Source organism: Thermobia domestica, chromosome 12, assembly GCF_964235325.1.
Source record: "Thermobia domestica chromosome 12, izTheDome1.hap1.1, whole genome shotgun sequence".
Lineage (NCBI taxonomy): Eukaryota > Metazoa > Arthropoda > Insecta > Zygentoma > Lepismatidae > Thermobia > Thermobia domestica.
The window spans coordinates 142,625,013-142,648,211 of NC_137465.1; the positions used below are offsets into that span (position 1 = coordinate 142,625,013).

The window sequence follows — 23,199 nt, forward strand, 5'->3', positions numbered from 1 at the left end:
CCCATCTTAAATGGCAAAAGTAGTGTTGTAGTACACACCACCTCAAACAGGTACCACTGTATATTCACAATCAAACATCACAAATTTTGTTTTAAAAATAATTTACTGTTTATTCCGCATTTGTCATCAATCTATATGTACATACATCATCACAAAACACCTCTCTTTAAGTATAATACGATACAAAATCTATGTTCTGCTCATAAAAGAAAACATAAATACATATTTTTCTTTAAAAAATCAAAAGAAGTAAACTTAATGAGCTTCCAAATGTAAACTGCACGTTTTCAGGAAACTTAAATTTGCACCAAATGAAATTACACAGAATCCAAGCAGATAATGACGTAACAAAAGACATTCTCATTAGAAGTGTTAAAATCATGTCGACTTATATCCTGCCGATCGTCGGAAAGAAATCACCTTGCATATGGATGCACCTGAGCAGCCGCTTTGATATTAGTTTTTATAGCACTTGGTGCTTTGGTGATGGAACTCACTGTAAATATAGAAAAATATTGGTCATTAGTAACATCATATAAATGTTGTATTATGTAATTTTTTGTGTATTCCTTCCCCTACCTTAGTATCGTTGTGTTGCCAGTTTTAAAAATTCTGGATTAATCCGAATCGATAAGAACTTTATGAGAAAAGTCTACGCGCCTTTGGCGCAAAAGGCCTGGGTTCAATTCCCAATGGGAGATCATTCGATTCTGATCCCAAATTAAACTGTAGATCCAGGTCTCATACAGCTTCGGTGCTCAAAGGAACATTAAACTACTATCCAACCAACAGCCAATGACAAAAATAAATAAATGAAGAGAAATATTGTAACCACTACTAATTTATAATAATCAAATGTTTATGAAAGCCCCAACTCCATTCTATAGTTTGCAGGTAGCACAAACATTTTCACTTCGATTAATTATTCGCCAATATATTTTACTACGTTTTGAAATACCGTTTGAGACAATGTTACGTAAGCTTTAAGAACATTCGCATTCCATATCATTTACAGTCTGCCTTTTCAAACAAATAATCGAAGATTCTTTCGCAATTTTACTTACACTGGCGATATCCATAAACGTTAAAGAGATATTTATTTAAATCTCACACAATACAAACAAGATTTTATGAATCTGAAACGGGGCATGTTAAAACCAAACTACTGATACATACGAAAAATTTTTATAATTTAGGTTCAAACTACATTAACTAGTACAAAGGGCACTGGGAAAGTTTTGCAATAGAACAGAACGGATCATCACAGGAGTTTGCAATTTGGCGCGTGTTTAGACATGTCCAAACCCGCACTGTACAAGCTCTAGTTATTGTCTCACCGTCAGGTAATTCTCAGCTATGTTAGTGAAAAGAGGTGGAGATGTAGTCGAGGTCAAAAACTGAATACTGGGCAATTTTGCGCTACAATTTTGCACGTAGTTTAAATGTTCATCAGTGTTTAGAGGAAATGACTCTTGTGTTTGGAGAGAATTGTCCCTATCGTACAACGATATTTAGGCGGTACCAAGAGTTTCAAAAAGGAAATTTCAGCCTTGAGGACGCTCTAAGGTCAGATCGGCCATCTTCATTTGTAACTGAACAAAACATTGCTGCAGTAAGGAAAATGCTTGAGACAGATTGACGGGTTACATACCGTCAAATAGAGGTATTCTTGGGCATTAATGCACCAGCAGTCCATGCTATTCTCTTCGATCACCTTCGAGTTAACGACTTTGTACCCTTTGGGTACCACATGACTTAACCGATGAGCAGATGACACACTGTGTTTCATTGTGCCGTGAAATGTTGAAAAAATTTAAAAATGGAAAATCTTTCCTGTGAACAGTATTGTGACAGGTGACGAAACTTGGCTCTATTACTATGACGTCCCGACCAAGACTCAAAACAAAATGTGGGTGTTTGAAGATGAGGAGACCCCCGTGGCTGTTCGAAAGGCTACGTCAGTGAAGAAGAGAATGGTGGCAGTATTTTTTAGCGTGCGAGGAATTGTCGACTGAGTTTTCTTAGAAACATACAAGGCAGTCACAGAGAAGTGGTATACCGAGGAATGTCTGCCTAAAGTTCTTACCGCTCTCAAATAGTTGCACCCAAACTCAAGGACGAACACATGGTTTCTTCGCCACGTTAACGCTCCAGTGCACCGTTCAAAACTTTGCTCTCAGAGTATTTGGCCAGCACTGAGCTAAAACTGTTAGAGCACCCTCCGTACAGTCCAGATCTCGCTCCTTGTGACTTCGCGCTGTTCCCCCATGTGAAGACTAGACTGAAAAAAAAAGGCGTTTTACATACGATGACGCCCTACTAAGAGTTTGCCCAGATCTCTATCGAAAGATGGCAGAGTTTCTTCAACGACTGGAAAAATCTTTAAGTTTTACGTCCCACGGTATGTCGGTTAGGCTAAAGGAGACGGTGATGATGAGAGATGAGTGAAATGGTGGAATTAAGAAAGTGGGAGGAAACGGGAGAACCCCAAGAAAACCCACGAGCACGGTGTTTGTCCATCACAAAGTCCACACGACGCGAGCTGGATCGAACCAAGGACCCCAAGCACCGGAGGTGAACGCTCTACCACTGAGCCACCGCGCCCCCCACTCTCTTCGACGATTGGTTTCGAAGATTGGAAACATGTCTAACGTGTAGTGGAAAGTACTTTAAAAAGTATAAGAAATAAGGTTGTATTGCAAAACTTTCCTAGTGCCCTTTGTAGAGGGAACGGAGAACTCCTATTCTGTACACAGATAAAACTTCAAATGCAATTTCTAGAGAACGTAAAGTGAATCTCTTACTCTGTTGTCCTTGTTGCTGAGTAGTGGCCATCTGTGTTGGTGGAGGTCCTGGCCTGCCTGGCATCATTTTCAAACCTTTACCCATTCCAATTGCTTGTAGCAATGTCGTTGTATCTGATGGAGATGAAGTTTGTGGAGTACCTGTTCTACAGCTGGCATCACTTTCCCATTCTTCCCGCGCTCTACTTACAATATCCATTACATGACTTACCACCTTGTTCACCGAATTCACCTGTTTCTGGGAATAAAAAAGAATTGGTTCTAAAAGTTAACCAACCTTGTCTGCTACAAGTAATCAATATACAATAAATACAATCCCAATTAATAACATACAAGATGGGCCATAAGTAACTTGAAATGAATTATTTATTAATTACGAAATTACAAAATTGTTACAAGTTGTATCACAACTCATAACAATTGTGATACAAATTAGGTTACCTAAATCGAGTTTTCAAAATACCTTCCATCACTTGCAATGCACAAATTACATCTTTTAAGCTCAGAAGAACATATCACTAATATTGATGGATAATTTTCAAATTTAGAAGTAATACACTTTTAAATATCCCAATATTGCGAGCGGTGGTGATATTTAATGGAAAATAAGCAAAAAGGCTAATACTCACTGCAAAAAATATAGCAGAGTTTGCTTCTACATATAACAAGTAGCTATTTATTGTAAACTGACTTAATTACAAATTGCAAATGAAGTAAGTTTTAAATCTTTTATAAAATCACTTCTTAAAAGATATTATTGACGAACCTCAACGCAACGTATTATTTACGTTAATCAGCTACTGCTACTCTAGTCAAATGAGAACTGGATAACTGTTGCTATCAAGCGACTTATGCCCACCTTCTATACCAACTTAAAAATTTAGTTTGTTAATAAAATCCTGACAACCCATTTCTTTTTAACTTTCATTTGTAGCGAAGGTTTTACAATTTATGTGCCTATAGAGCAGTCCCCAATAGTGCTGTAAAAACTATCGATTTTACTGTACTCGTAGCAGAAAATCCGGAATACACAGTCCGTCTACTAAGATTCGAGATTGGCAACAATGCTATGTGACTGATGACGGAATCTGACATATGACGAAAGAAGTGTGAAGAGTTCGTTATGTTGCTGCGCCAGGTGTATGAGTTATAGTGTCTCATCAAGTGAGGCGTTACGAGGTATATTGTGGTGAATACGGAAAAAGAACAGTGGCTAGTAATCAAACTGCGTTAAGCTTGGTAAAAATGCTGCAAAAACTACGGAAGTAATTAACAGTGCATACGAGTATAGAGTTCTTTCCAGCCAATGTTTTCAAGTGGCATGCTCGGTTCCTGCAGTCGCAAGGATGTCACGGATGACCCTAGGAGTGGAGTGTCAACTGTTTGAACTGTGAAACAAATCGAATTGCTGAGATACAAACTGCCTGAAAATTGCTGCTAGTCAGTAAGGGCCTGAACACTGGAAATGATACTTACAAAAGTTGTGGAACAGAATCTTCAGAAAAGAAAACTTTTTGTCACACACACTGATTGACAAGCAAAAGAAGTGGTGGGTTTCTGCGAATCATGAGTTAATGGAATAGACAGGACCTAGATTGGTTCAAAAATATCATAAATGGTGACGAGTCATTGATTCACACGTGCGAGCCTTCCACAAAGCGCCAATCAGCAGGTTAGATCGGTAGAGGTTCTCCGCAGCCGAAAAAAATGCGACTTCAGAAGTCAAGTGTAAAGACGATGTTTGTGGTGGTCGACTGTAGAGGTGTGGTTCACAAAAAAATCATCCCCGAGGGTCACACCATCATGGCAGCAGTTTACAAAGATATTATAGATGCAAGTTCCTAATTCTTACGAGTGAATCCTAGTAAATGACAATGCGCCATGCTACAAGGTGATTCTTGTTGAGCAGTTTTTCGCCAAGAAACAAGTTGTCTACATCAACTACCCCTCATTCTCCAGACCTAACCCATTCAGACTTCTTTGTTCCCCAAGGTTAAATCCAAACTAAAGGAGAAGAGGTTTGACTCCATTTCTGATATCCAGCAGCTAGTTACCAGGGAAATGAACACAGACACACAACAAGACTTCCAGAAGGGAATCTTACAGTTGTACCGAGAGAGATACACAAGCGGAATAGTAACATTTGTTTACGATTATTCTCTTTTCTTTCTTTTTTATGCCAACAATCTCCAAACTTAGTGCACAGACTATGTAGTCATGAGTCAAGCTTGAAATTAATGACAAAATGCCATTATTGCCATTTCCATATTATTTTCAGGAAAACTGCAACTTCACAATTTAGAAGAAATTTGCTGTCATTTTCTTTTCTATTGCTCTTTATGTATAAATGACAGCATACCAAAGATTTGACCGCTCTTATCTGGCCAAGTGATTGCAGTGTCTAATAACTGCAGTCTATTGCCGCTGGAATGTGGCAAGTGGAGTCAATTCTTGAAAATTTGAATGACAAAGATAAACGAAGATGCTTATTTTAAAGATATAGCAACGTATGGGCAGTTTATTGAGAGTCGCTGGCTGTGTGACACACAGCTGCTGTTGGTGTGCATTACAATGTTTCGAGATGGCGAAAGTAGGCCTTTCTAGGAAAGAGAAGATGAAAAATTTGTGAGTGAGCTTGAGTGTAGCGTGTTTTCAACAGATGTTCTGTACTGTTTCGCAAATTAACCCCGCCATGGCCGGTCCCAAGCCCGTGCTGAGAAAGAGGGAGGAACCCCCGTGTCTATCCGCTCTCGGATCTGGTTCCGGGAGCGGTTGCCTCACGGGGGAGATGGGGTGGCCCTGTCGCAGGCCCGCTGTCGGTACTTTAACTGCCATATGGCAGCGGGTGCGTTGCAGGGCCAACAACCTACTGGCGGAGGTGAGCCCTAGGGTATCCTCCGAAATGGGCGAGTAACTCGTGCGGTTGGATCTGGGAGAGTACGTGGGACCCCATCACGTCCTCAGTGAGGTAGGTAGCCTTTGGCTGCCGCACCTACCGGCGGGGGTGAGCCTTTGGGTATTCCCCGAAATGGGCAACTAGGCCGTGCCCTTGGGTCCGGGAGATAAGGCTGCGTGGTACCCCAACACGCTAAAAAGAGTGGGTAGCTGGTGTGTCCAAGAGTGTGGGCGGATCCAGCGCCCTACCGGAAGGATTATCTAGGTACTGCCCTCAAAGAGAGCGTAATGCATTCTCTTGGGTCCGGGATGGGATACCTAGTATCCTAACGCATACTCGTACCTCAGGAGCGCTGAGGAAGTGGGTCACTCCTTCGTCCCAGTAGTGTGAGCTGGGTGCAGGAGCCACGACCCTACCAGGGGAGCCGCCGCTCCTAAATGGCCATTGTCTTTAAAGGTAGACAGTCTACATCAGCCATTGGGTCTGGTAATGTACGGTTGACCTCTTAAGTAAGAAGAGGTAGTTCCGTATTGTTTGAACGACCCTATCTAAGGAAGGGTGTGGGTGTCCCTTCTAATGGTGGCTTACATGTACCACTGGGATTCGGACAAGTAGCTTTGCTACAACGTGTTCGTGGTACCTAAACACGTTAAAAATAGGTAGCCCCGTATTGTTTGGGCGGGCCTACCAGGGGAGACACGGCTCCCAAATGACAATGTCTGCCTTTGAGCAGTCATTGGCTCTGGTAATGTACGGTGTACCTCTACCGTAATTAGAGGAAGTCCCGTATTGCTTGGACGACCCTACCGGTGGGAGGGGGTGTCGGATTTCTGCCTGCTGGGATTCCAAACGGAGGTGGGGGAGGGGCCAATCCCAGGAATCTGGGTAACGGTTCTGATCCCGCTAAAGGGAGGCAACTCTGTAGGATATGGGCCGGTACCAAACTCGAATGGTGACTTAACACGTACTACTGGATCCGGGATGAGATACGGTAGTATTTCGACGTATGCGTGGTACCTCTAAACGACAAGGCGGTAGCCAGTTGAACGATAGAGGTAGGCAGGGCCGGGATAGAACAAGCCCCCTCAGGCATTCTCTGGGGCCCCGGATTTGGGTTAGACTCTGCCGGGCTGTGGTCATATCGTGAGATTCGGTAGCTTGTGGGAGCCAGGAATCTGGGTAACGGTGAACATGGGCGGGAGGTGCCTTATAACGCTCGGGTGCCATGCCTGCAGAGCATGGTAGGACTGGCTCGCTAGCAGTCTGCCTTAACCAGTAGGTTACTGGTAGGCACTCAGGACTTGATCCGGCCGCGCAGTCGGCGTATCCCACTCCCTCAGAGAAAGGGGGTTAGATCGCTTAGGCGAGTCAGAATTAGGGGATAAATTCTGACGGTGCACCATATGCACGTGGATACGATATAAGTATCGAGGAACTACGGGCGGGGTGCAATACATTTGAGCGGTGCCCGTCCATCAAATAGACCGAACGGTCGCGGGCATGCTCCCCATGCATGCAACTAAGCGTGGACCAGTAGACCACTAGCATCAACGTGTTTCGCAAATTATGTGAAATTGTGGTTTCCGATTAGAAGCGATATTTTCTACACACGCAGATTGATACATAATATAAGCACTAACACACAAATCTGCAAGGGCACACAAATCAGCTCGTGAAAAGCTTCAGAATCTTCATGGAATATTTACATATATCCCGCTTCGTGTACCAAGGTTTTGCGAATGATCTATGTGAACCTCTAATTAACATGGACAGTCCTTTATGGAAGTTAGAAAACATTTCTCTTTCAGAAACTTTTTCCAGAAATACACAAAACAAAAAGTTTCCAGGTGAATCGTCTTTGAGAAAGAATTGGGTTGATGGTGCGCACAACAGAACTATTGACGATATACACAAGTTGAGATGAGTTGATTTTGAGTTTAACGACCCGTTCAGCAGCAAGGCTATATGAGACGTGGACCTACTGATTAACGTTGAATCCGAACCACATGATTTCTGTAAGTGTTGGTGACAAAAATATATGGAACTTAATTGATGAAACATGCTATATTCTACACCGTTCCATTGCTAGTGTTGTAATTGGAACTTTGGAAGGGGTACAAGGTACCCAAACGCATCTGACTGAATCAGTTTTGGGAAAAGTAAGTGGCACGCATCTGCGCAGCTTTTTACAAAATTGCTGACTATTCTGTGGCCAGAATGAATAAAACACGATAGAGTTCTATTTGTCACAGACGGAGCTGCATTTGTGGAAAGCGCAGCAAAAGCCTTTAAGGTTTTACTCCCAAGTATACTCCACCTCACCTGTCTGGCACACAAACTGCATAGAATTGCAAAGGAGTATGTTCTTATTTTCCCGATATAGATCTTTGCGTGTCAAATGTGAAAAAGATATTTCTGAAAGCTCCCTCGCGAACCAGTGCTTTTCGTGACCCTGAATTTCCATTCGCATTACAGCCCGCCTTAACGAGATGAGGTACATGGATTACACCTATTCTCCATTATGCTAAGAACTTCGGACCCGTCAAAAGAATCATTTATTGTTTTCATGGAGATATGCATTTTTAATTAAAATTGCTCAAAGTCTGCTTAAGGAGAATTTCTTAAAAGCGAACCTACCTGTCATTGCAACACAATATGTAAAGTTGCCAGATGCTATTACCAAGCTTGAAAAGAAAGAAAGAACAAACTTCATTTAGTTTTCTGGAAACCTTCAATGATGCTGTCAATGATCTGAGTGTTGTATTTTGTGACAAGGGCGCGCACATTCGGAGAAAGTGTGATCGTGTTGAAATTAGGAAAAAATGAAGAACACTCCTACTCCTACGGAGGATGCAAGTGTTGACAATGACATAAATCCTTCCCAAATTACGTTTCAAATATGCTCAAGTGTTATCTGTTGATATGGAGAGATCACTCTCACAATCTTTCTAACTTAATATAATGTCTCTCGTTTGAAAATCTTAGGAAGTTGTTGATGGTTCAGAAAACAAAAACATGAAATAACTTTAAGTTAAAATAAACTGGTAGTGTAGTGTAGAACGATTTCACTTCATTATACTGCTAACGGAACTGCGTAAGAATAAAGTGTGATAGTGTTTTTTTTTGTGTGTTTACAATTTTGTTTCATTGTTTTTACTAAAGATTGATGAATTAATAGATCGCAGACGTCCCTTGGGGCTCACGCAATTTGCAAGCTTCCAGAAATTTTAAATTGCAAAATGAAACATTTTATTTCTTAGGATCCATATTTTTTATTCAATTGTAAACCAATTATAGGTTATTATAGTTTTTAAATATTTTAGTACCTATTTTTTTTAAAACCCTTTGTTTGTTTGTTTCATTTTGCAATTTTTGGGTTTTTATTTCGCATTTTTGCGACCCATTTTGGGCTTTTTAATTTCTCATTAATTCCGAACTCTAGTCATGAGTTATCAATAACAGGAATTTTATACACCTGATTACTCCTTGAGTATTACTGCGAAAGTTCTACGAGAAATGACTATTTTTTCATATACAGCGTGTGCTGATAAAGGATGCGATATGAAAGATATCTATCTTACGGTTTACACAATCACACTCATGGATTGAGATATGATAGGGATTAAATTTACGTGTATGGAGAGTGCGCAATACATGTCGCTGACCACCGTCCCTGGCAATATCACGGGAGCTAATGTGAGGATTCACAGCAGCAGCCGTTAGAACATTTGTTGCTCCATCTCACCTGTAATTGGCTTGTTCCGCACATGTCGCGCTGTTACACTTCAGGTGCTCCTTAACTTCACAACGAGCTTACTAAAAAGGCGTGCTGCTGTCTGTCCGGATCTCTTTCTCTGCGCACACAGGCAAGCTTCTAAGGCATTCTTGCTGCATTCTCCATAAATCAAGATTATATCGGCTTTTTCTGCATTTGTAAACACCACCGTTTTCACTCTTACCAATGACCTCGTGGCTCGGCAATCGTAACTTGCTCTGAGTCAAGGATTGCTCTGTCAGACACCTTAGACGGCATTCGTACCGCAGTACTGGCAGTCAAGTGGGTCCTTGTCTTTCTCTTTACAACATTTCGATGGTCATATCTCCGTTACTATGTGCAGTAGAAGCATGAGACAAACGGCGTTGCTATTCCTTCGTATGTATCCTTTCATGTGATTCATAATTTTGTCTATCATTCTATTACAATAAAATCACTTCGTTTCTGATACCATATTAGGCGATACTTTTCCTACCACACCATGCCTCCGTTTGACGAGCCCCATTTGATATTGCTGCTTACCGCAAATCGCATATCGCTAGCATTTCTCGCTTCTTCGGTATTTCAGGTGCTACTTTTAGATGCCTTACGCTGTATATACACTGTACTCAACAGTATACTTGATTCATTGAAAAAAAAAAAAGTTTCTTGCTCCCACGACTGCAGATCATAATATAGTATAACTTTTCCCTGACAGTACAACCACTGGTAAAACTATACAACTAATCCAGATCCTTTATCCATAACTTCGGAATCCGACGACCATTTCAGTACGGCCTTTGATCGTCTGGCGGAGATTCCAACCATATCTATTAACAGAAAGATGCTTTATTACTTGAGCTACTAACGATATAACTAGCTTTCTGTATTTTAGATAGTTTCTTCCTCAACTCCAAATCATTACCATTTGTTGACAAATATTTGTAAAGGCAACAAATTACGGATAGATATTTGTATTATGAATGCACTAATCGAATAGTGGTGGTTCAAGTCCCTCCCCTCCCCCAGCTGGCAATTAGTTTGTTTGTTTTTCCAGTATGATTTGATCAAGTAAAATCATTTTGATAGCTGTGCTCGTTTCGGTAACTTACACAAAATCTCATTCTCTCTAAACTAAAAGAATCTGTACTGAAGTAAAACCCTCATTCCAAAATCATATATAAAAGAGTACTATGAGGTGACTGCGCAGTTAACCTCGTGCTGAAAATAATATAATAATTTGATTTAACATAACATAAAATTACTGACTGTGCATTGTTGAAGCGAATGATTTTCCCTCTTTCCTCTCGCCAATTTCAACACCGACCTATATGATTAAGTCTCTAATCTCAAACAAAACACATTATGCTTTACAAAAACCGGAGCATTTTTATGAATTTCTCCCGGAAATATTTTATTTATAATCGAGGGGGGAGGGAGAATTCACTCCATCACTACTGACTCACCAGCTCCATCAGTAAAGACGAATAGGAATTTTTAGAAAAAATTACGCCATATTTTACCAAAATCGAATGATTTTATTTTAAGAAAGTTATTCTGGAACATATATATATAAATCGTACAATATATGTGTAAGGGGGAGGCGTGTAACGCGACTGCTAATTTTTGACTGACTTTAACTCAAAGCATTGGAGATTGTGTGAATGCCTCAACAAATATGCACGTTACGTTGTCAAAATGGAATAACTATTACGTAGCTAATCGTGGAACAATTCCTCCTTGTGGCAGAAGAGGGGGGAGGGGGAGAATCGCTTGATTTTAAATCTACGTTAATTTACTGCAGATAATTCTGATGAATCAAAATCTAATATTTTTATCAGAGTTACCGTGCAAATATTCACGGATTGAGTGATTTCAAGGACTGAGGGTTGCAAGCTTCAAAGGTTCATAATATTCTGTAAAAAATGGAATAATTTTTACGAAAGTTGTCAGTATTGTTTGTAAATCAGGGAAGGAGGAGCACAGTCCACCTCTTGTTCTTCAGTTATCTTAGGCCCATCCAGAAAGGATGATTTGGAAGCCTGAAAGAAAATATTCGCCATATTGCATCAAAATCATTTTCAGTAAAAATGGGAGGGAGAGGTAAATTCACTCTTTCATTATTCGCAGATTTTAACCTCTAGCTCTGGGGTTCATCAGAATCTCTGAAAGAAAAAAAGTACAATATTGTGAAGTATCTGTGTATTAACAGTGATGTGACTGCGAGATGACTGTGTAAACTCTTAACTTAATTCGCTAAATTCAATTACTTTATTAAATTACATTTATCAACGACAGAACTAGGAACATTTAAAATCCAATGGAACAAAACTTTTATTAATGTTGTATATTGCCAGACAGTTTGAATAAGCATGCATTTGTAAATTCTCGCTTTTGAAATTGTTAATAAACACGACTAGTTTCCTTCTTGCCTTTCCGCACAGCCTGATACTTCCCCGTTCATTGAACGCCAGACTCATCATTTTACAGCTAAACAAAACCACGGAGGACACATCGACAAGGGGTATTTGCCACGAAGCTTAGGAAGGTGCAGGATCGTGGAGAGAAGCACATGTCACCACTGGGGGATAACCAACTCCATGTCTCGAATACCATTCTGTCGGTTCATCGCCGCAGATTCAATAGAATCCAATATCTGACTAGTGGAATGAAGGTATAAGAGAATATCATTAGAAACGCATCAAGACAAGAAAACACGACGCCCCTGGCAGTCCAGCAGGATTAAGATCCAGTTGTTGGCTGACTCCAGTACATCCAGGCTCCTCCAGGGAAAACCATTCATCATCCAGATGACCAGGACGACACCAGTCTAATTGGATTTGTCAGGCTAGTGCTCATCCTTTATTTCTTAGTCATAACCTATATATATATATATATATATATATATATATATATATATATATATATATCACCTTTTCCCCAACTAGTCATTTTCAAAATTAAAACATTTGAATTTTATTTGAATTCAACCATAATTTCACTGTTAAGTACCGTGTTGTGCATCAGTTTAACCCCCAATTGTTACATTATTCTGTGAGTATTTTTAGAAATTATTCTGACAAGGGACATCACCCAATTGTTCGGCTCCGATTTCGATTTTTTTTTCTGATAGAGGACACGTATGTATTATTTATTATGACAGAAATTTTTGCCATGGTGCATGTTTTCTACTTTTCTATAATTTTTAAGAGTTGTGATGTGGTTATTAGAGATTACTGCAGAAGCCCCTTACTATCCTTTGTAAACGAAGTGTTAATGAAAAACAACCATGTAGATACATATAAGACCTAGGGGGAAGTCGTATGGTAGGTATGACCTTGACGGCAGCTATCTTCAAATCCGCCATTTTGAATTAAGGTCAAGTTTTTGAAATGGTATTAGAGTAATATGATACATAATTTCGGAGTAGAATTTAATCAAGAAGACAATGGTGAAGTTAGTTTTAAGATTTGCCCATTTGGGGAAAAGTTACATGCATATTAATCCCCTTACCTCCGCTTCTAACCCGCGTATTAATAAGTGGATAAAAGCTACGGTAATACATATTGTGCCTAGAGGGAAGTGATACGGTAAGAGTATCCTTGACGGCAGCCATCTTGAAATCCGCCATTTTGAAGTAAAGTGGTTTTGAAAAATGAAAACCATAGCATGTGACAACTCATTTTAATAGTAAATTTTCCCAAAAAGCTTATTTTTATATGCTTATTTTATTAGTATGCTTATTTTTGTTATATAGTTAACCAGTATGAATTTAGAACTGCTTATAATGTGCACCAAACGTCCATTATTCGATCTCCCAAATTGGCAATACTCCTCATTTTCACCGCATGTTTTAAGTTTCTAACTGGCAATTTGCAATTGTTGCCATGGCTCATGTTTTCTAAATTTATTACGTTTTTTAAGAGTTGCGATTTGTCAGTTCATGAATAGTATTGGGATAAGCATCCAGCAATCTTTCTGAATTTTGAAGACTTGCCATGTAATTATTTATTTCCTATACCTGCCTTTCAAAATCTCGTTTACTGACATGAATCATTGCACAACGAAAGAACTCCAACTTTGCATTCAGTAATACGGAAGACGTAGCTTGTAATGGATAGTAGATGAGACGAGAAATCAAATGAAAATTCACTTCAAAAAGGAAAACGAAATATGATTGTTGTGTAAATCAATGGTCTTTTTTGTTTTATATCTTTATTGTATATTTGTTTATTTTCTATAGCAATTTTTTAGCTAGCCAGACAAAAAAAAAGTCATTCGTTTTCTAGTGATTGTTGTCGATGGTTCATGTTTGTAAGATTTAGTATTGATCGGGAACTCGATTAACTTACACCTCTTTATAAACAAGTTACCTGTTTCCATATTATGTTCATGGTACAAACAGTGTGTTGGGAACAGTCATATTATGCCTCTTTGATATTTTCTATCATTGCTGCTATTCCTTTAAAGTTGTATTTATTAAAAATATTTTATTGTTTGTCGTTTGCGCAACCTATAGGACACATTTCTTGATAATTTTGTGTTCGTATAACACCAATTTGTTTTAATTTTATTTGTATTTCTTTACGTCACATAGGTCCATAGGTTCCTCACGTATTCTGGTTTAAAATAAATAATTACATTGCAAGTCTTCAAAATTCAGAAAGATTGCTGGATGCTTATCCCAACACTATTCACGAACTGACAAATCGCAACCCTTAAAAGATGTAATAAATTAAAAGAACATGAGCCATGGCATGACATGAGCAAAACATGAGCATGGAAAGTGCCAGTTGGAATCTTAAAACATGTGGTGAAAATTAGGTGTGTTGCCAATTTGAAAGATCGAATAATGGACGTTTGGGGCACATTAGAAGCAGTCCTAAATTCATACTGGTTAACTATAAAACAAAAATAAGCATACTATTGGCTTTTTGGGAAAATTTACTATTAAAATAAGGTGTCACATGCTATGGTTTTCATTTTTCAAAACCATTTTAATTCAAAATGGTGGATTTCAAGATGGTTGCCGTCAAGGTTACTCTTACCGTATCACTTCCCTCTAAGCACAATATGTATTACTGTAGCTTTTATTCACTTATTATCATTAATACGCGGGTTAGAAGCGGAGGTAAGGAACTTACGCACATAGTAAGTATAAACAATTAATATGCCTGTAACTTTTCCCCAAATGGGCAAATCTTAAAACTAATTTCACCATTGTCTTCCTGAGTAAATTCTACTCCGAAATTATGTATCATATTACCCTATTCCCATTTCAAAAACTTGACCTTAATTCAAAATGGCGGATTTGAAGATAGCTGCCGTCAAGGTCATACCTACCATACGACTTCCCCCTAGGTCTTATATGTATCTACATGGTTGTTTTTCATTAACACTTCGTTTACAAAGGATAGTAAGGGATTTCTGCAGTAATCTCTAATAACCACATCACAACTCTTAAAAATTATAGAAAAATAGAAAACATGCACCATGGCAAAAATTTGTCATAACAAATAATACATACATGTCCTCTATCAGCAAAATAAAAATCATTGAAATCGGAGCCGGACAATTGGGTGATGTCCCTTGTGAGCTAAGACTGATGGCACAGCACCAGCACAATATGTTTAGTCGAAATTAAATAATTTTTACTAATATTATCTTGGAAAATTGTTTTGCATGCATATGCTCAAACTTTCAATATGGAATTAACGGCTTCACACACATCATCCTCTTATTTATCACGGATTGCAACACCAAACACTAATTATGTGGAAAAATCGGGGTAAACTATATACCGACTTTGAAAATCGAATTAGTTTTACGAGAGTTGCAGCGAAACAAATACACGGACAGACACATAATTATCAACCGAGTCGAATCACAGAAGCTTGCTTCAATAACTTGTTGATTGATTAGTTAAAGTTTAACATAGACGTCAGCTGCAAGGCTACTTGTTCCCGTCACAATAAGACCAATGGCAGATACGAACTGCACATTAGAAACTTATAATAAAACTTCTAAAAAGTGCAAATCAAATATGTGATCTACAAATTAAGAGAAAAAAACTGCAATAACTGGTGATGCTGACTATTACTGAGGCGAGCGATCTATCCTCTCACTATTTTCAATCCCAAACTATAGGAGTAAGTCTTGAGACTCCAAACAACACACTATGTTCAGTTGTTGAAGCAACTGAAATGACTTAAATAAGCTTTTGGAAGAAAGGGAATGGGATCCTCATATTTGACTGATTTCAACTTCAAATACAGGAGATTATATGAAAACCTCACTAAATATATATACTATAATATGTCAAAACAGAATATATTTAGACAGTTATCATAATTTCTTTAAATATGGTATGGGGGAGGAGGGAGATAAGGCCACTTTATCGTTCTCCAATGAGTTTTAGATCCAACAATGGGAATGATTGTGAAACCTCAAGAAGTATGCGCCATGTCCAATGAAAACCTAATATTTTTACGAAAGATATCGTGGATCAGATTTTTTATAGGTGGAGGGAAAGTAATCCGTACAAACTTAGGGGGCTATACTCACTTCTCATTCTTGACTAATTTTAATCCCAATCATTGAGGATTACTGAAAAGTATCACAGAAAACATATATAGTATTGCATCGAAACTGAAAGAGTATTATAGAAGTTACCGCGAAACTAAAAAATAAATGAATAAATAAAAATTTAAAAACTCTAAAATAGAACATTTCTTATGGAAAATTACAGTGGAACAAATTTAAATTTAAAAAAAGGGGGAGTAAATCCGTCTTTCACTTCTGGCATATTTTAATCCTAACTGCAGGAATACTCACAATACTATAAATAAACTATACATTAAGTCTTCACATAATTGAGAATTTTTTACATGGTTAATATTGGAAGAAATCTTGTATGTACAGTAAAACCTGTCAACTTGGCCACCTGCTCATCTTGACCTAGTTCATCTTGAACCTGCATTTTCCCATAAGACATTCGCTGCTTATTATTGTGTACGTTGGCCACCTGTCTATCTTGGAAGCTGACTGCATTAAAGCAATGTTTACCCTACGATGATAATGATAACTTTACCTGCGTATCTTGGCCACGCAAAATACCATTTTGTTATTTTTCTTAACTCTTTCGTATTCCCATATGAGAGGCAAATGTTCTGTTTTTGTGATTAGAGACAAAGAAACGTGGATTCCCACAATTTGTTCTTGGGGGCCAATGGCCAGAACACTACCCTGATAAAGGGGTGGTGAAGGAAGATGTGAAAAAGAAAAAGCACACTGACTAGCAGGGTTGGCAAAAACCATGGTTTTTATTGACAAAACAAAACAAAACAAAACAAAAAACAAAAAAAAACTAGCTTTTGGTTTAAACCTTTTTTCTTGGGGGTGGGGGTTAAACTAGATTTTTTTGGTTTAAATAATTTGCTCGATGTATTTATATCACATATGGACATTAATAAGTTTGTTTCGCCTTGGTGTTATTATGCAACAACCAGGTTATGCTGGAAGGGGTCACATAAGCTTAAAGTGGAATCCAAACGGCTTTTCGGCTTACATCCGAGAGAAACAGTCCTCCATTTGAACTCGAAACCGGGACTAATTAGGCATAAATGAGATACGTCCGCCGACTCACTCACGAAGGACTCCTGATAAAAAATACGGTGTACTGATTTTTACATACTCGTTAATATAATTATCAAGAGTCACTTCAGAAGGACAAAAAGATAAACAGTTGCAGAAGTGAAATCATTGTACAGAATTACATATGAACAATTTCAAAATACTACAGAGTACAGAAAAACTAATTTAGTCCAAGTTAGTTGACTACGACTTTTATTAGTCCAAGTTAAATAAATACGACGACTTAATTTGCATATCAGTAAGAAGTGAATAAAGATAGAATTATTTGAGTCCACTTTGACTCTGACCAATTTATACATAAATAGATACCAAAGATACTTCTGATTTCAATAAATGCCTCTTGTAGGGTTTGTATAACCCCCCTCCCAAAAAGTACGGCATTTCGATTTATTTTATCAATAGTAAACATTATTAAAACGAAACAATAAACATTATTAAAACGAAACAATATTTAGAATTTTCTTCGGTTGCAATTGCATAACAATAATAATAAACTATAAAAAAATCACAAAAGAAACATTCATAAACTTATTTTTTTTTTTAAAAAAAAAAGTGCTTTTGTAGTTTTGAGTAAAGAATGGGAAATTTAGGTCTGAATATAATACTATAATATACGAGAGTGAAACGTGATAATTCATAAATGTGTGTTCATCAAGATGTTACGAACACTTACCCTTTTAAGAACATTTTTCGTTTTTTGGTTTAAACCAGTTGTTTTTTTTTTTTTTTTAATCAGCTGGTTTAAACCTGCCAACCCTGCTGACTAATGAAAAAAAATCGTTCTCCGGACAGCGGTATATTGTACAAATATACGGAATCCTCTTGCTTACTACAGAAATCAGTACGAAGCATACTTTATCCGTATGCTAAATAGGCACTACCTTTAGACGTTATATCATGCCGTTGCAGGATGTCTGATATCTAACAGTCCTCCTTATATTACATGCATATATGTATGTTAACTTCATCAGCTGTATGTTATATACGTCCATTTGTATGTGAGATCCTGACCGCCTATATTATTTCCTACGAAAAATACGTATAAATGGAACACTTATACAGAAAGTATTATAAAACATGTGTTTTCAGTTATTCGTTTGCTGTATGTTAAGTCAAAAAACTACAGGATTTACAAATGTAACATACGACTTTACGTACGCCACATACGATTTTTTTTTCTCAGTGCACGTCCAGGAATTCAGGAAATGGTTGTACGTATTTGTTAACACTGTCTGTTTTAGTAAAACCATTAGCTATATCGGCTCCTTTTATCAGTGGGGAGCTTTAGTAACTCTGGAAAATTCTCAAGGTTAAAATTCTCTATTGTCAAGTATTGGCACCTGACGATTTGTCAAAAGGTAACGGAGGTTTTGAGATATGAATTCGATTAAGATTTTCTCAAAATCTTTTGCTCCGAGGGAAACACTTGTAGTTCATTAATAAGAGATAGTTAACTACAACATTAGAATGTACATATATGCCAAAAAAGACCAAAAGAAATACGTCCAGAATGAACCACCATGTATAAATTTGTTATTAATAACTGATTCACTATTTATCGAAAGGTATCTACAAAATCTATTTGTCACTGATAAAAGTAGCTGTCGTGCCACTGCTTATTAAAATTTTACAATCAAGTAATACTATAAATCCTATTCTAAAAAATACACCAATCACATTATTTTCTGTAAGTTGGCCATTTTTTCATGGAACCGAAGGTGGCCAACATAGACAGGTTTTACCGTATCATGAGACAGACGCACAAATGCCAATCGAATCGAATGACAAAAAGTTCATATGGCCCGCTTGAATAATAATTCGAAATAAATATCTCATTCCAAACTAAGATATAAAAGTGAATTTCAAATATTAACTCTTAAAAATTACAGATTTTTAAAGGTAATTTTAGATTTAACGTAGAAACATGCTGCTTCTACTCCAGTCATCTTACATGGATGGCTTATCGTTCATTATCTTTGAAATGAATCAAGCTTTTGAATGATACTATACATATGACTTCCGCATGTAAAATTATTATTATTATTATTTCGCTAAGACGCCAATTGTTGGTACCCTGTCCTACGATATATTTTTACCAAATTTCATTGTCATATAGTTAGTAGATATGAAGATATATAAGATATTCAGATCAAGGACAAAGTAAATATGATTTTCAGACCGAGGAGGAAAGAGGAAAAGAATGTTTTTATATTTATATGATAGCCTAAAACCTTAGATGAAGAAGGGTTTCATAACGCTGGTATAATGTAATTATGTAAACACACATATATACTAATTGAATGACAGCATGTTTCTGGGGCCATACGAAGTGGCGAGCATTTTAAAAAATACTTAATGTGTGAAGGCGATAAAGGATCTTTTTCCTTTCTTTCCTTTTCTTTTACTCTATTTTCTTTATGAACTTCGATAAGACGTAAGTTACGGTATGACCTAAGGCCCTTCTAACTCCTAACATTTGTAGCGATATGACTTTCCAGAACTCACTATTTGTTATCTCTATTTTGGGTTTCTCACCAGATAGTTTTATATGAAAATGACTGAGGTGTTAGCGTATAGCTGAAATCAGCATCAGAATTATAGATTATGGAAATTAAAGTGTTCACATACATATTTGTGTATAAATATAAATAAATAAATAAATACAAATAAATTCGTAACATGAATCTGTAATACCAACATATGCTATCTCATCTACATACACATGTTACAGTAAGTTAGAATATTATAAATTTTAGAACAAATTTCCATACATACACAACACTTGACTTCTTTTCTATAATAATAATAATAATAATAATAATAATAATAATAATAATAATAATAATAATAATAATAATAATAATAATAATAATAATAATAAAGGTAAATAAATTATTGATCTTTTACAATACACAAATAAATAAGAAAATAAATTTACCTGAATGTTGTCTGGAGTAATAATAGCAGCTTTCTGTTCTAATTGCAACATTTTGTGTTCAGCATCAGGATCCGGTTTTGTTCGAAGATAATCTGGAACTAAATCGTGTGCAAAGGTGTTCACTCTGTTCTCTGTCAATCGGATCAATTCTTCATCTCTATCTGGACTAAGCAACAATGGGAGTACAACCAGATTTCGTAATATTGGTGTCTTCTCGTTTCGCAGGACCTTCGACAACGCTGACAGCTGGAAAAATTCATTCTTATGTAACTTATAAGGTATGCAATGTAATTCGAATGCATATCTAGAAGGAAACAATAATGAATACTGTATTTATAGCTTAAGAATATCTATACTTAGATATACCAACGAAAATAGATTTATAAAAAACTAAGAATTGTTCTCTCGAATTTTTCGAAAACTAAAATTCTACAGAATTATTAGCGTATACGGAGCGAGAACGTCCAAAAATGAGACTATACTAATGGACAGATCTCATTGAGCTAAACTAAATTATATGTTTGAGTGTAAATCATCATGTATAGCTTTCGAGTTTAAAAATTTATGCTGTACGATAACCTACTAAGATTAAATTGATAATGATGACACTAGCAACACGACACAAAACAATATGGTTATTGAGATATAGCCCAAAACTGATAAAGTTAAACTTTAGTACTTGTTTATTATTGTCGAAAGAAGATTATATATATTGTGATGTCTCTTGGTAGAGTCAATAATAGTCAGGGATTAGCCTTTCACCAACTTTATTATAAAAATGATCCTATACGGAATAATGAAAAAGTTTCTTTGTAAGATACAAAATAAGTGTTTCAATATTAATGCTCAGCACACGTCAAGTGGTTTCGGTTGATGAAGGTTAGAATTAGGTACGTACGGATAACCTTTTTGCCCAATGCAGTCTCCAAGGTTTTATAAAGGAATCTCCATAACTATGGGAGACGTTTTATAGGGATCCTCCTTCATCCAAAGTAGCCTCCGGAGATGGGTTATGATTAAGAATCTCTTTCGCCCAATGCAGCTACCGGAGGTTATGTAGGTAGGAAAACTCCTTTGTCCAATGTGACTTCAGGAGCGGGTATTGTAGGTTAAGTAGATGAGTGGTCAACTGATAATTTGGTCCTCTCCTGGTCTTCTTTTATAGGTGATTTTTTGGTGATTCGTCCAGCTTTGGATTCCACCGCGTCTTCTTCGTGTCTTCCTGTTTTCTTCCATATCGTCTGCTTTATGAACAATAGTATGTGTTTTAAAGATGCAATACACACTGAAGGCGGGGATCCTTAAATATATATTCATATCGAAAAATCACATCGATTTGGAATAAAATAAGATACTTGAGGGCAAATTCTCACGGGTAGTTTTCGAGGAAAAACTAAGTTCTATGGCGCTAACGTACACAATTTTGTTGTCAACAGATAGTTTTTATTCTGCTGAAACAATTATTTACTTATGTACTGTGTACGTAAAAACACTGTTGTCAACTAACCAGACTGTATCTATTGTCGTTTGTCTTCTATTAACTATGACACAAACTTTCTACGAGAGACACGTATACTACTTGACAAACGATCGAGACAAATCAAGTTCAAAATGCTGTTAATAAAAACATTTAATTAACTCAATGGCTTAAAAATCCTGAAAAGTTCCTGTCTTACAAAGAGTGGAGAATAACCTTGATATATTGGGAAAAACAGAAAATCAAAGACTGGTTTGGTGAAGAACGAACCCCGTATTTGTCAAACGTTGTATCTGTACTAATCTTAGGTTCTAGCAATTAATTTAATTGGTTAGTTGGTTTGGAGCTAAACATCTTTCTTTAACACCGAAGATGAATATATATATATACATATCTTGTGATACGGGCCAGTGATTCTCAATCTGTGTGCTGCAAAAGATCAGCAACTTTCCTTTTGCAACACTAAACAGTAGACACAGAGCCATACAAAAGGCTAATCTATATATATAAAAGAGAACGCACAAATCCTTTGTGAACTCATCACGCTAATACGGCTGAACCAATTTCTTTCATTTTTGGGGGGTTATTAGGATTTGGACCCTAGATGGTTTTTATCATATCACTTTAATTTTTAATTACCAGTGTCTTGAGATAATTGACCATTCAAGTGTCCATACGTACAAATCCTTTGTTATTAGTTCATCATAGGTAAAAATAAACGTATTTATATGCAACCCGCATGACCATGTGACTCGGCGGGTTAACATAAATGACAGGCGATATAATGTTAACATTTACTGGAATCTACTATGGTTTTTATCATATCACTTGAAAGCGAAAAAGTAAAAATTATCTAATTAACAAGGTTTATTGCGTTCCGGGGTGACCGCAGCGAAGCGGGGTGAACGCTGCTAGTAATAGTAAACAAGCCAGTGTAAGCTAACCAAAGAACTGCTATTTGAGCTAGTCAAGAAACTTTATAAGACATGTTCAAATAATATTACACATTGACGTTAAATTTCTTTATATAAACTAAGAAATTGCCATCCTTCTCCCCAATGAGCAGCTCTAACTTAAGAATTCTTAAAAAAAAAAAAAAAAAAAAAAAAAAAAAAAAAAAAAGTCAACAAATTGCTTCTATTAATTTCGAAGAAAATAAGACGCGCTTCTAAAAATCTAGTAAACAAACGAAAAACCAATACTTTAATGGAATTTCTCAATATTTCTTCGAATTTAATAAAATGAGAAAATGAAACAATGAGTTAAACCTTTCAAAATAATGTCTAAATGTATATGCAACTGTAAGAATGCAAATTGGGATTTTCTTCCCCTCAAACGCAAAAATATTTGAAAGTTTAACATGATAAAAGTTATGGGAAGCGAACACTATAGCTGCCCATGCCAATTCCCTAACCTCTATTTTCTTGTATCGATTTTTTTTTCAGTTATTGCAATAGATCCTAATTGTTATCACAATAAAACATAAATATATTATGTTATACATATTATACAACATATTAAAAGGTTACAAGAATTTTAGGAATGATCCAAAAATGGATCAAAAGATTGTGATTTTGGCCGATAATTAGTTTTAGGACCAGGAGATACAAAATTTTTGAACGGCCCCTAAATCGAGTTTTCGTATTTTTTACGGAATATCATACTGAGTTAAGTGAT

General features: G+C 36.9%; 1 protein-coding gene across 2 annotated transcripts in view; it reads right to left on the reverse strand.

Annotated features, from left to right (window-relative positions):
* Positions 1-84: 84 nt before the first annotated feature.
* The window catches only part of MED8 (mediator complex subunit 8), a 63,238-nt gene continuing 40,123 nt past the window's right edge, over positions 85-23,199 (reverse strand). For both annotated transcript variants that reach the window (XM_081734197.1, XM_081734196.1), the window contains 3 exons: positions 20,046-20,291; positions 2,805-3,042; positions 85-496 (listed from right to left, as the gene is read on the reverse strand). In XM_081734197.1, coding sequence (XP_081590323.1) covers positions 417-496; positions 2,805-3,042; positions 20,046-20,291 — 564 coding nt within the window. In that variant the 3' untranslated portion in view covers positions 85-416. The remainder of the gene's footprint in view (positions 497-2,804; positions 3,043-20,045; positions 20,292-23,199) is intronic.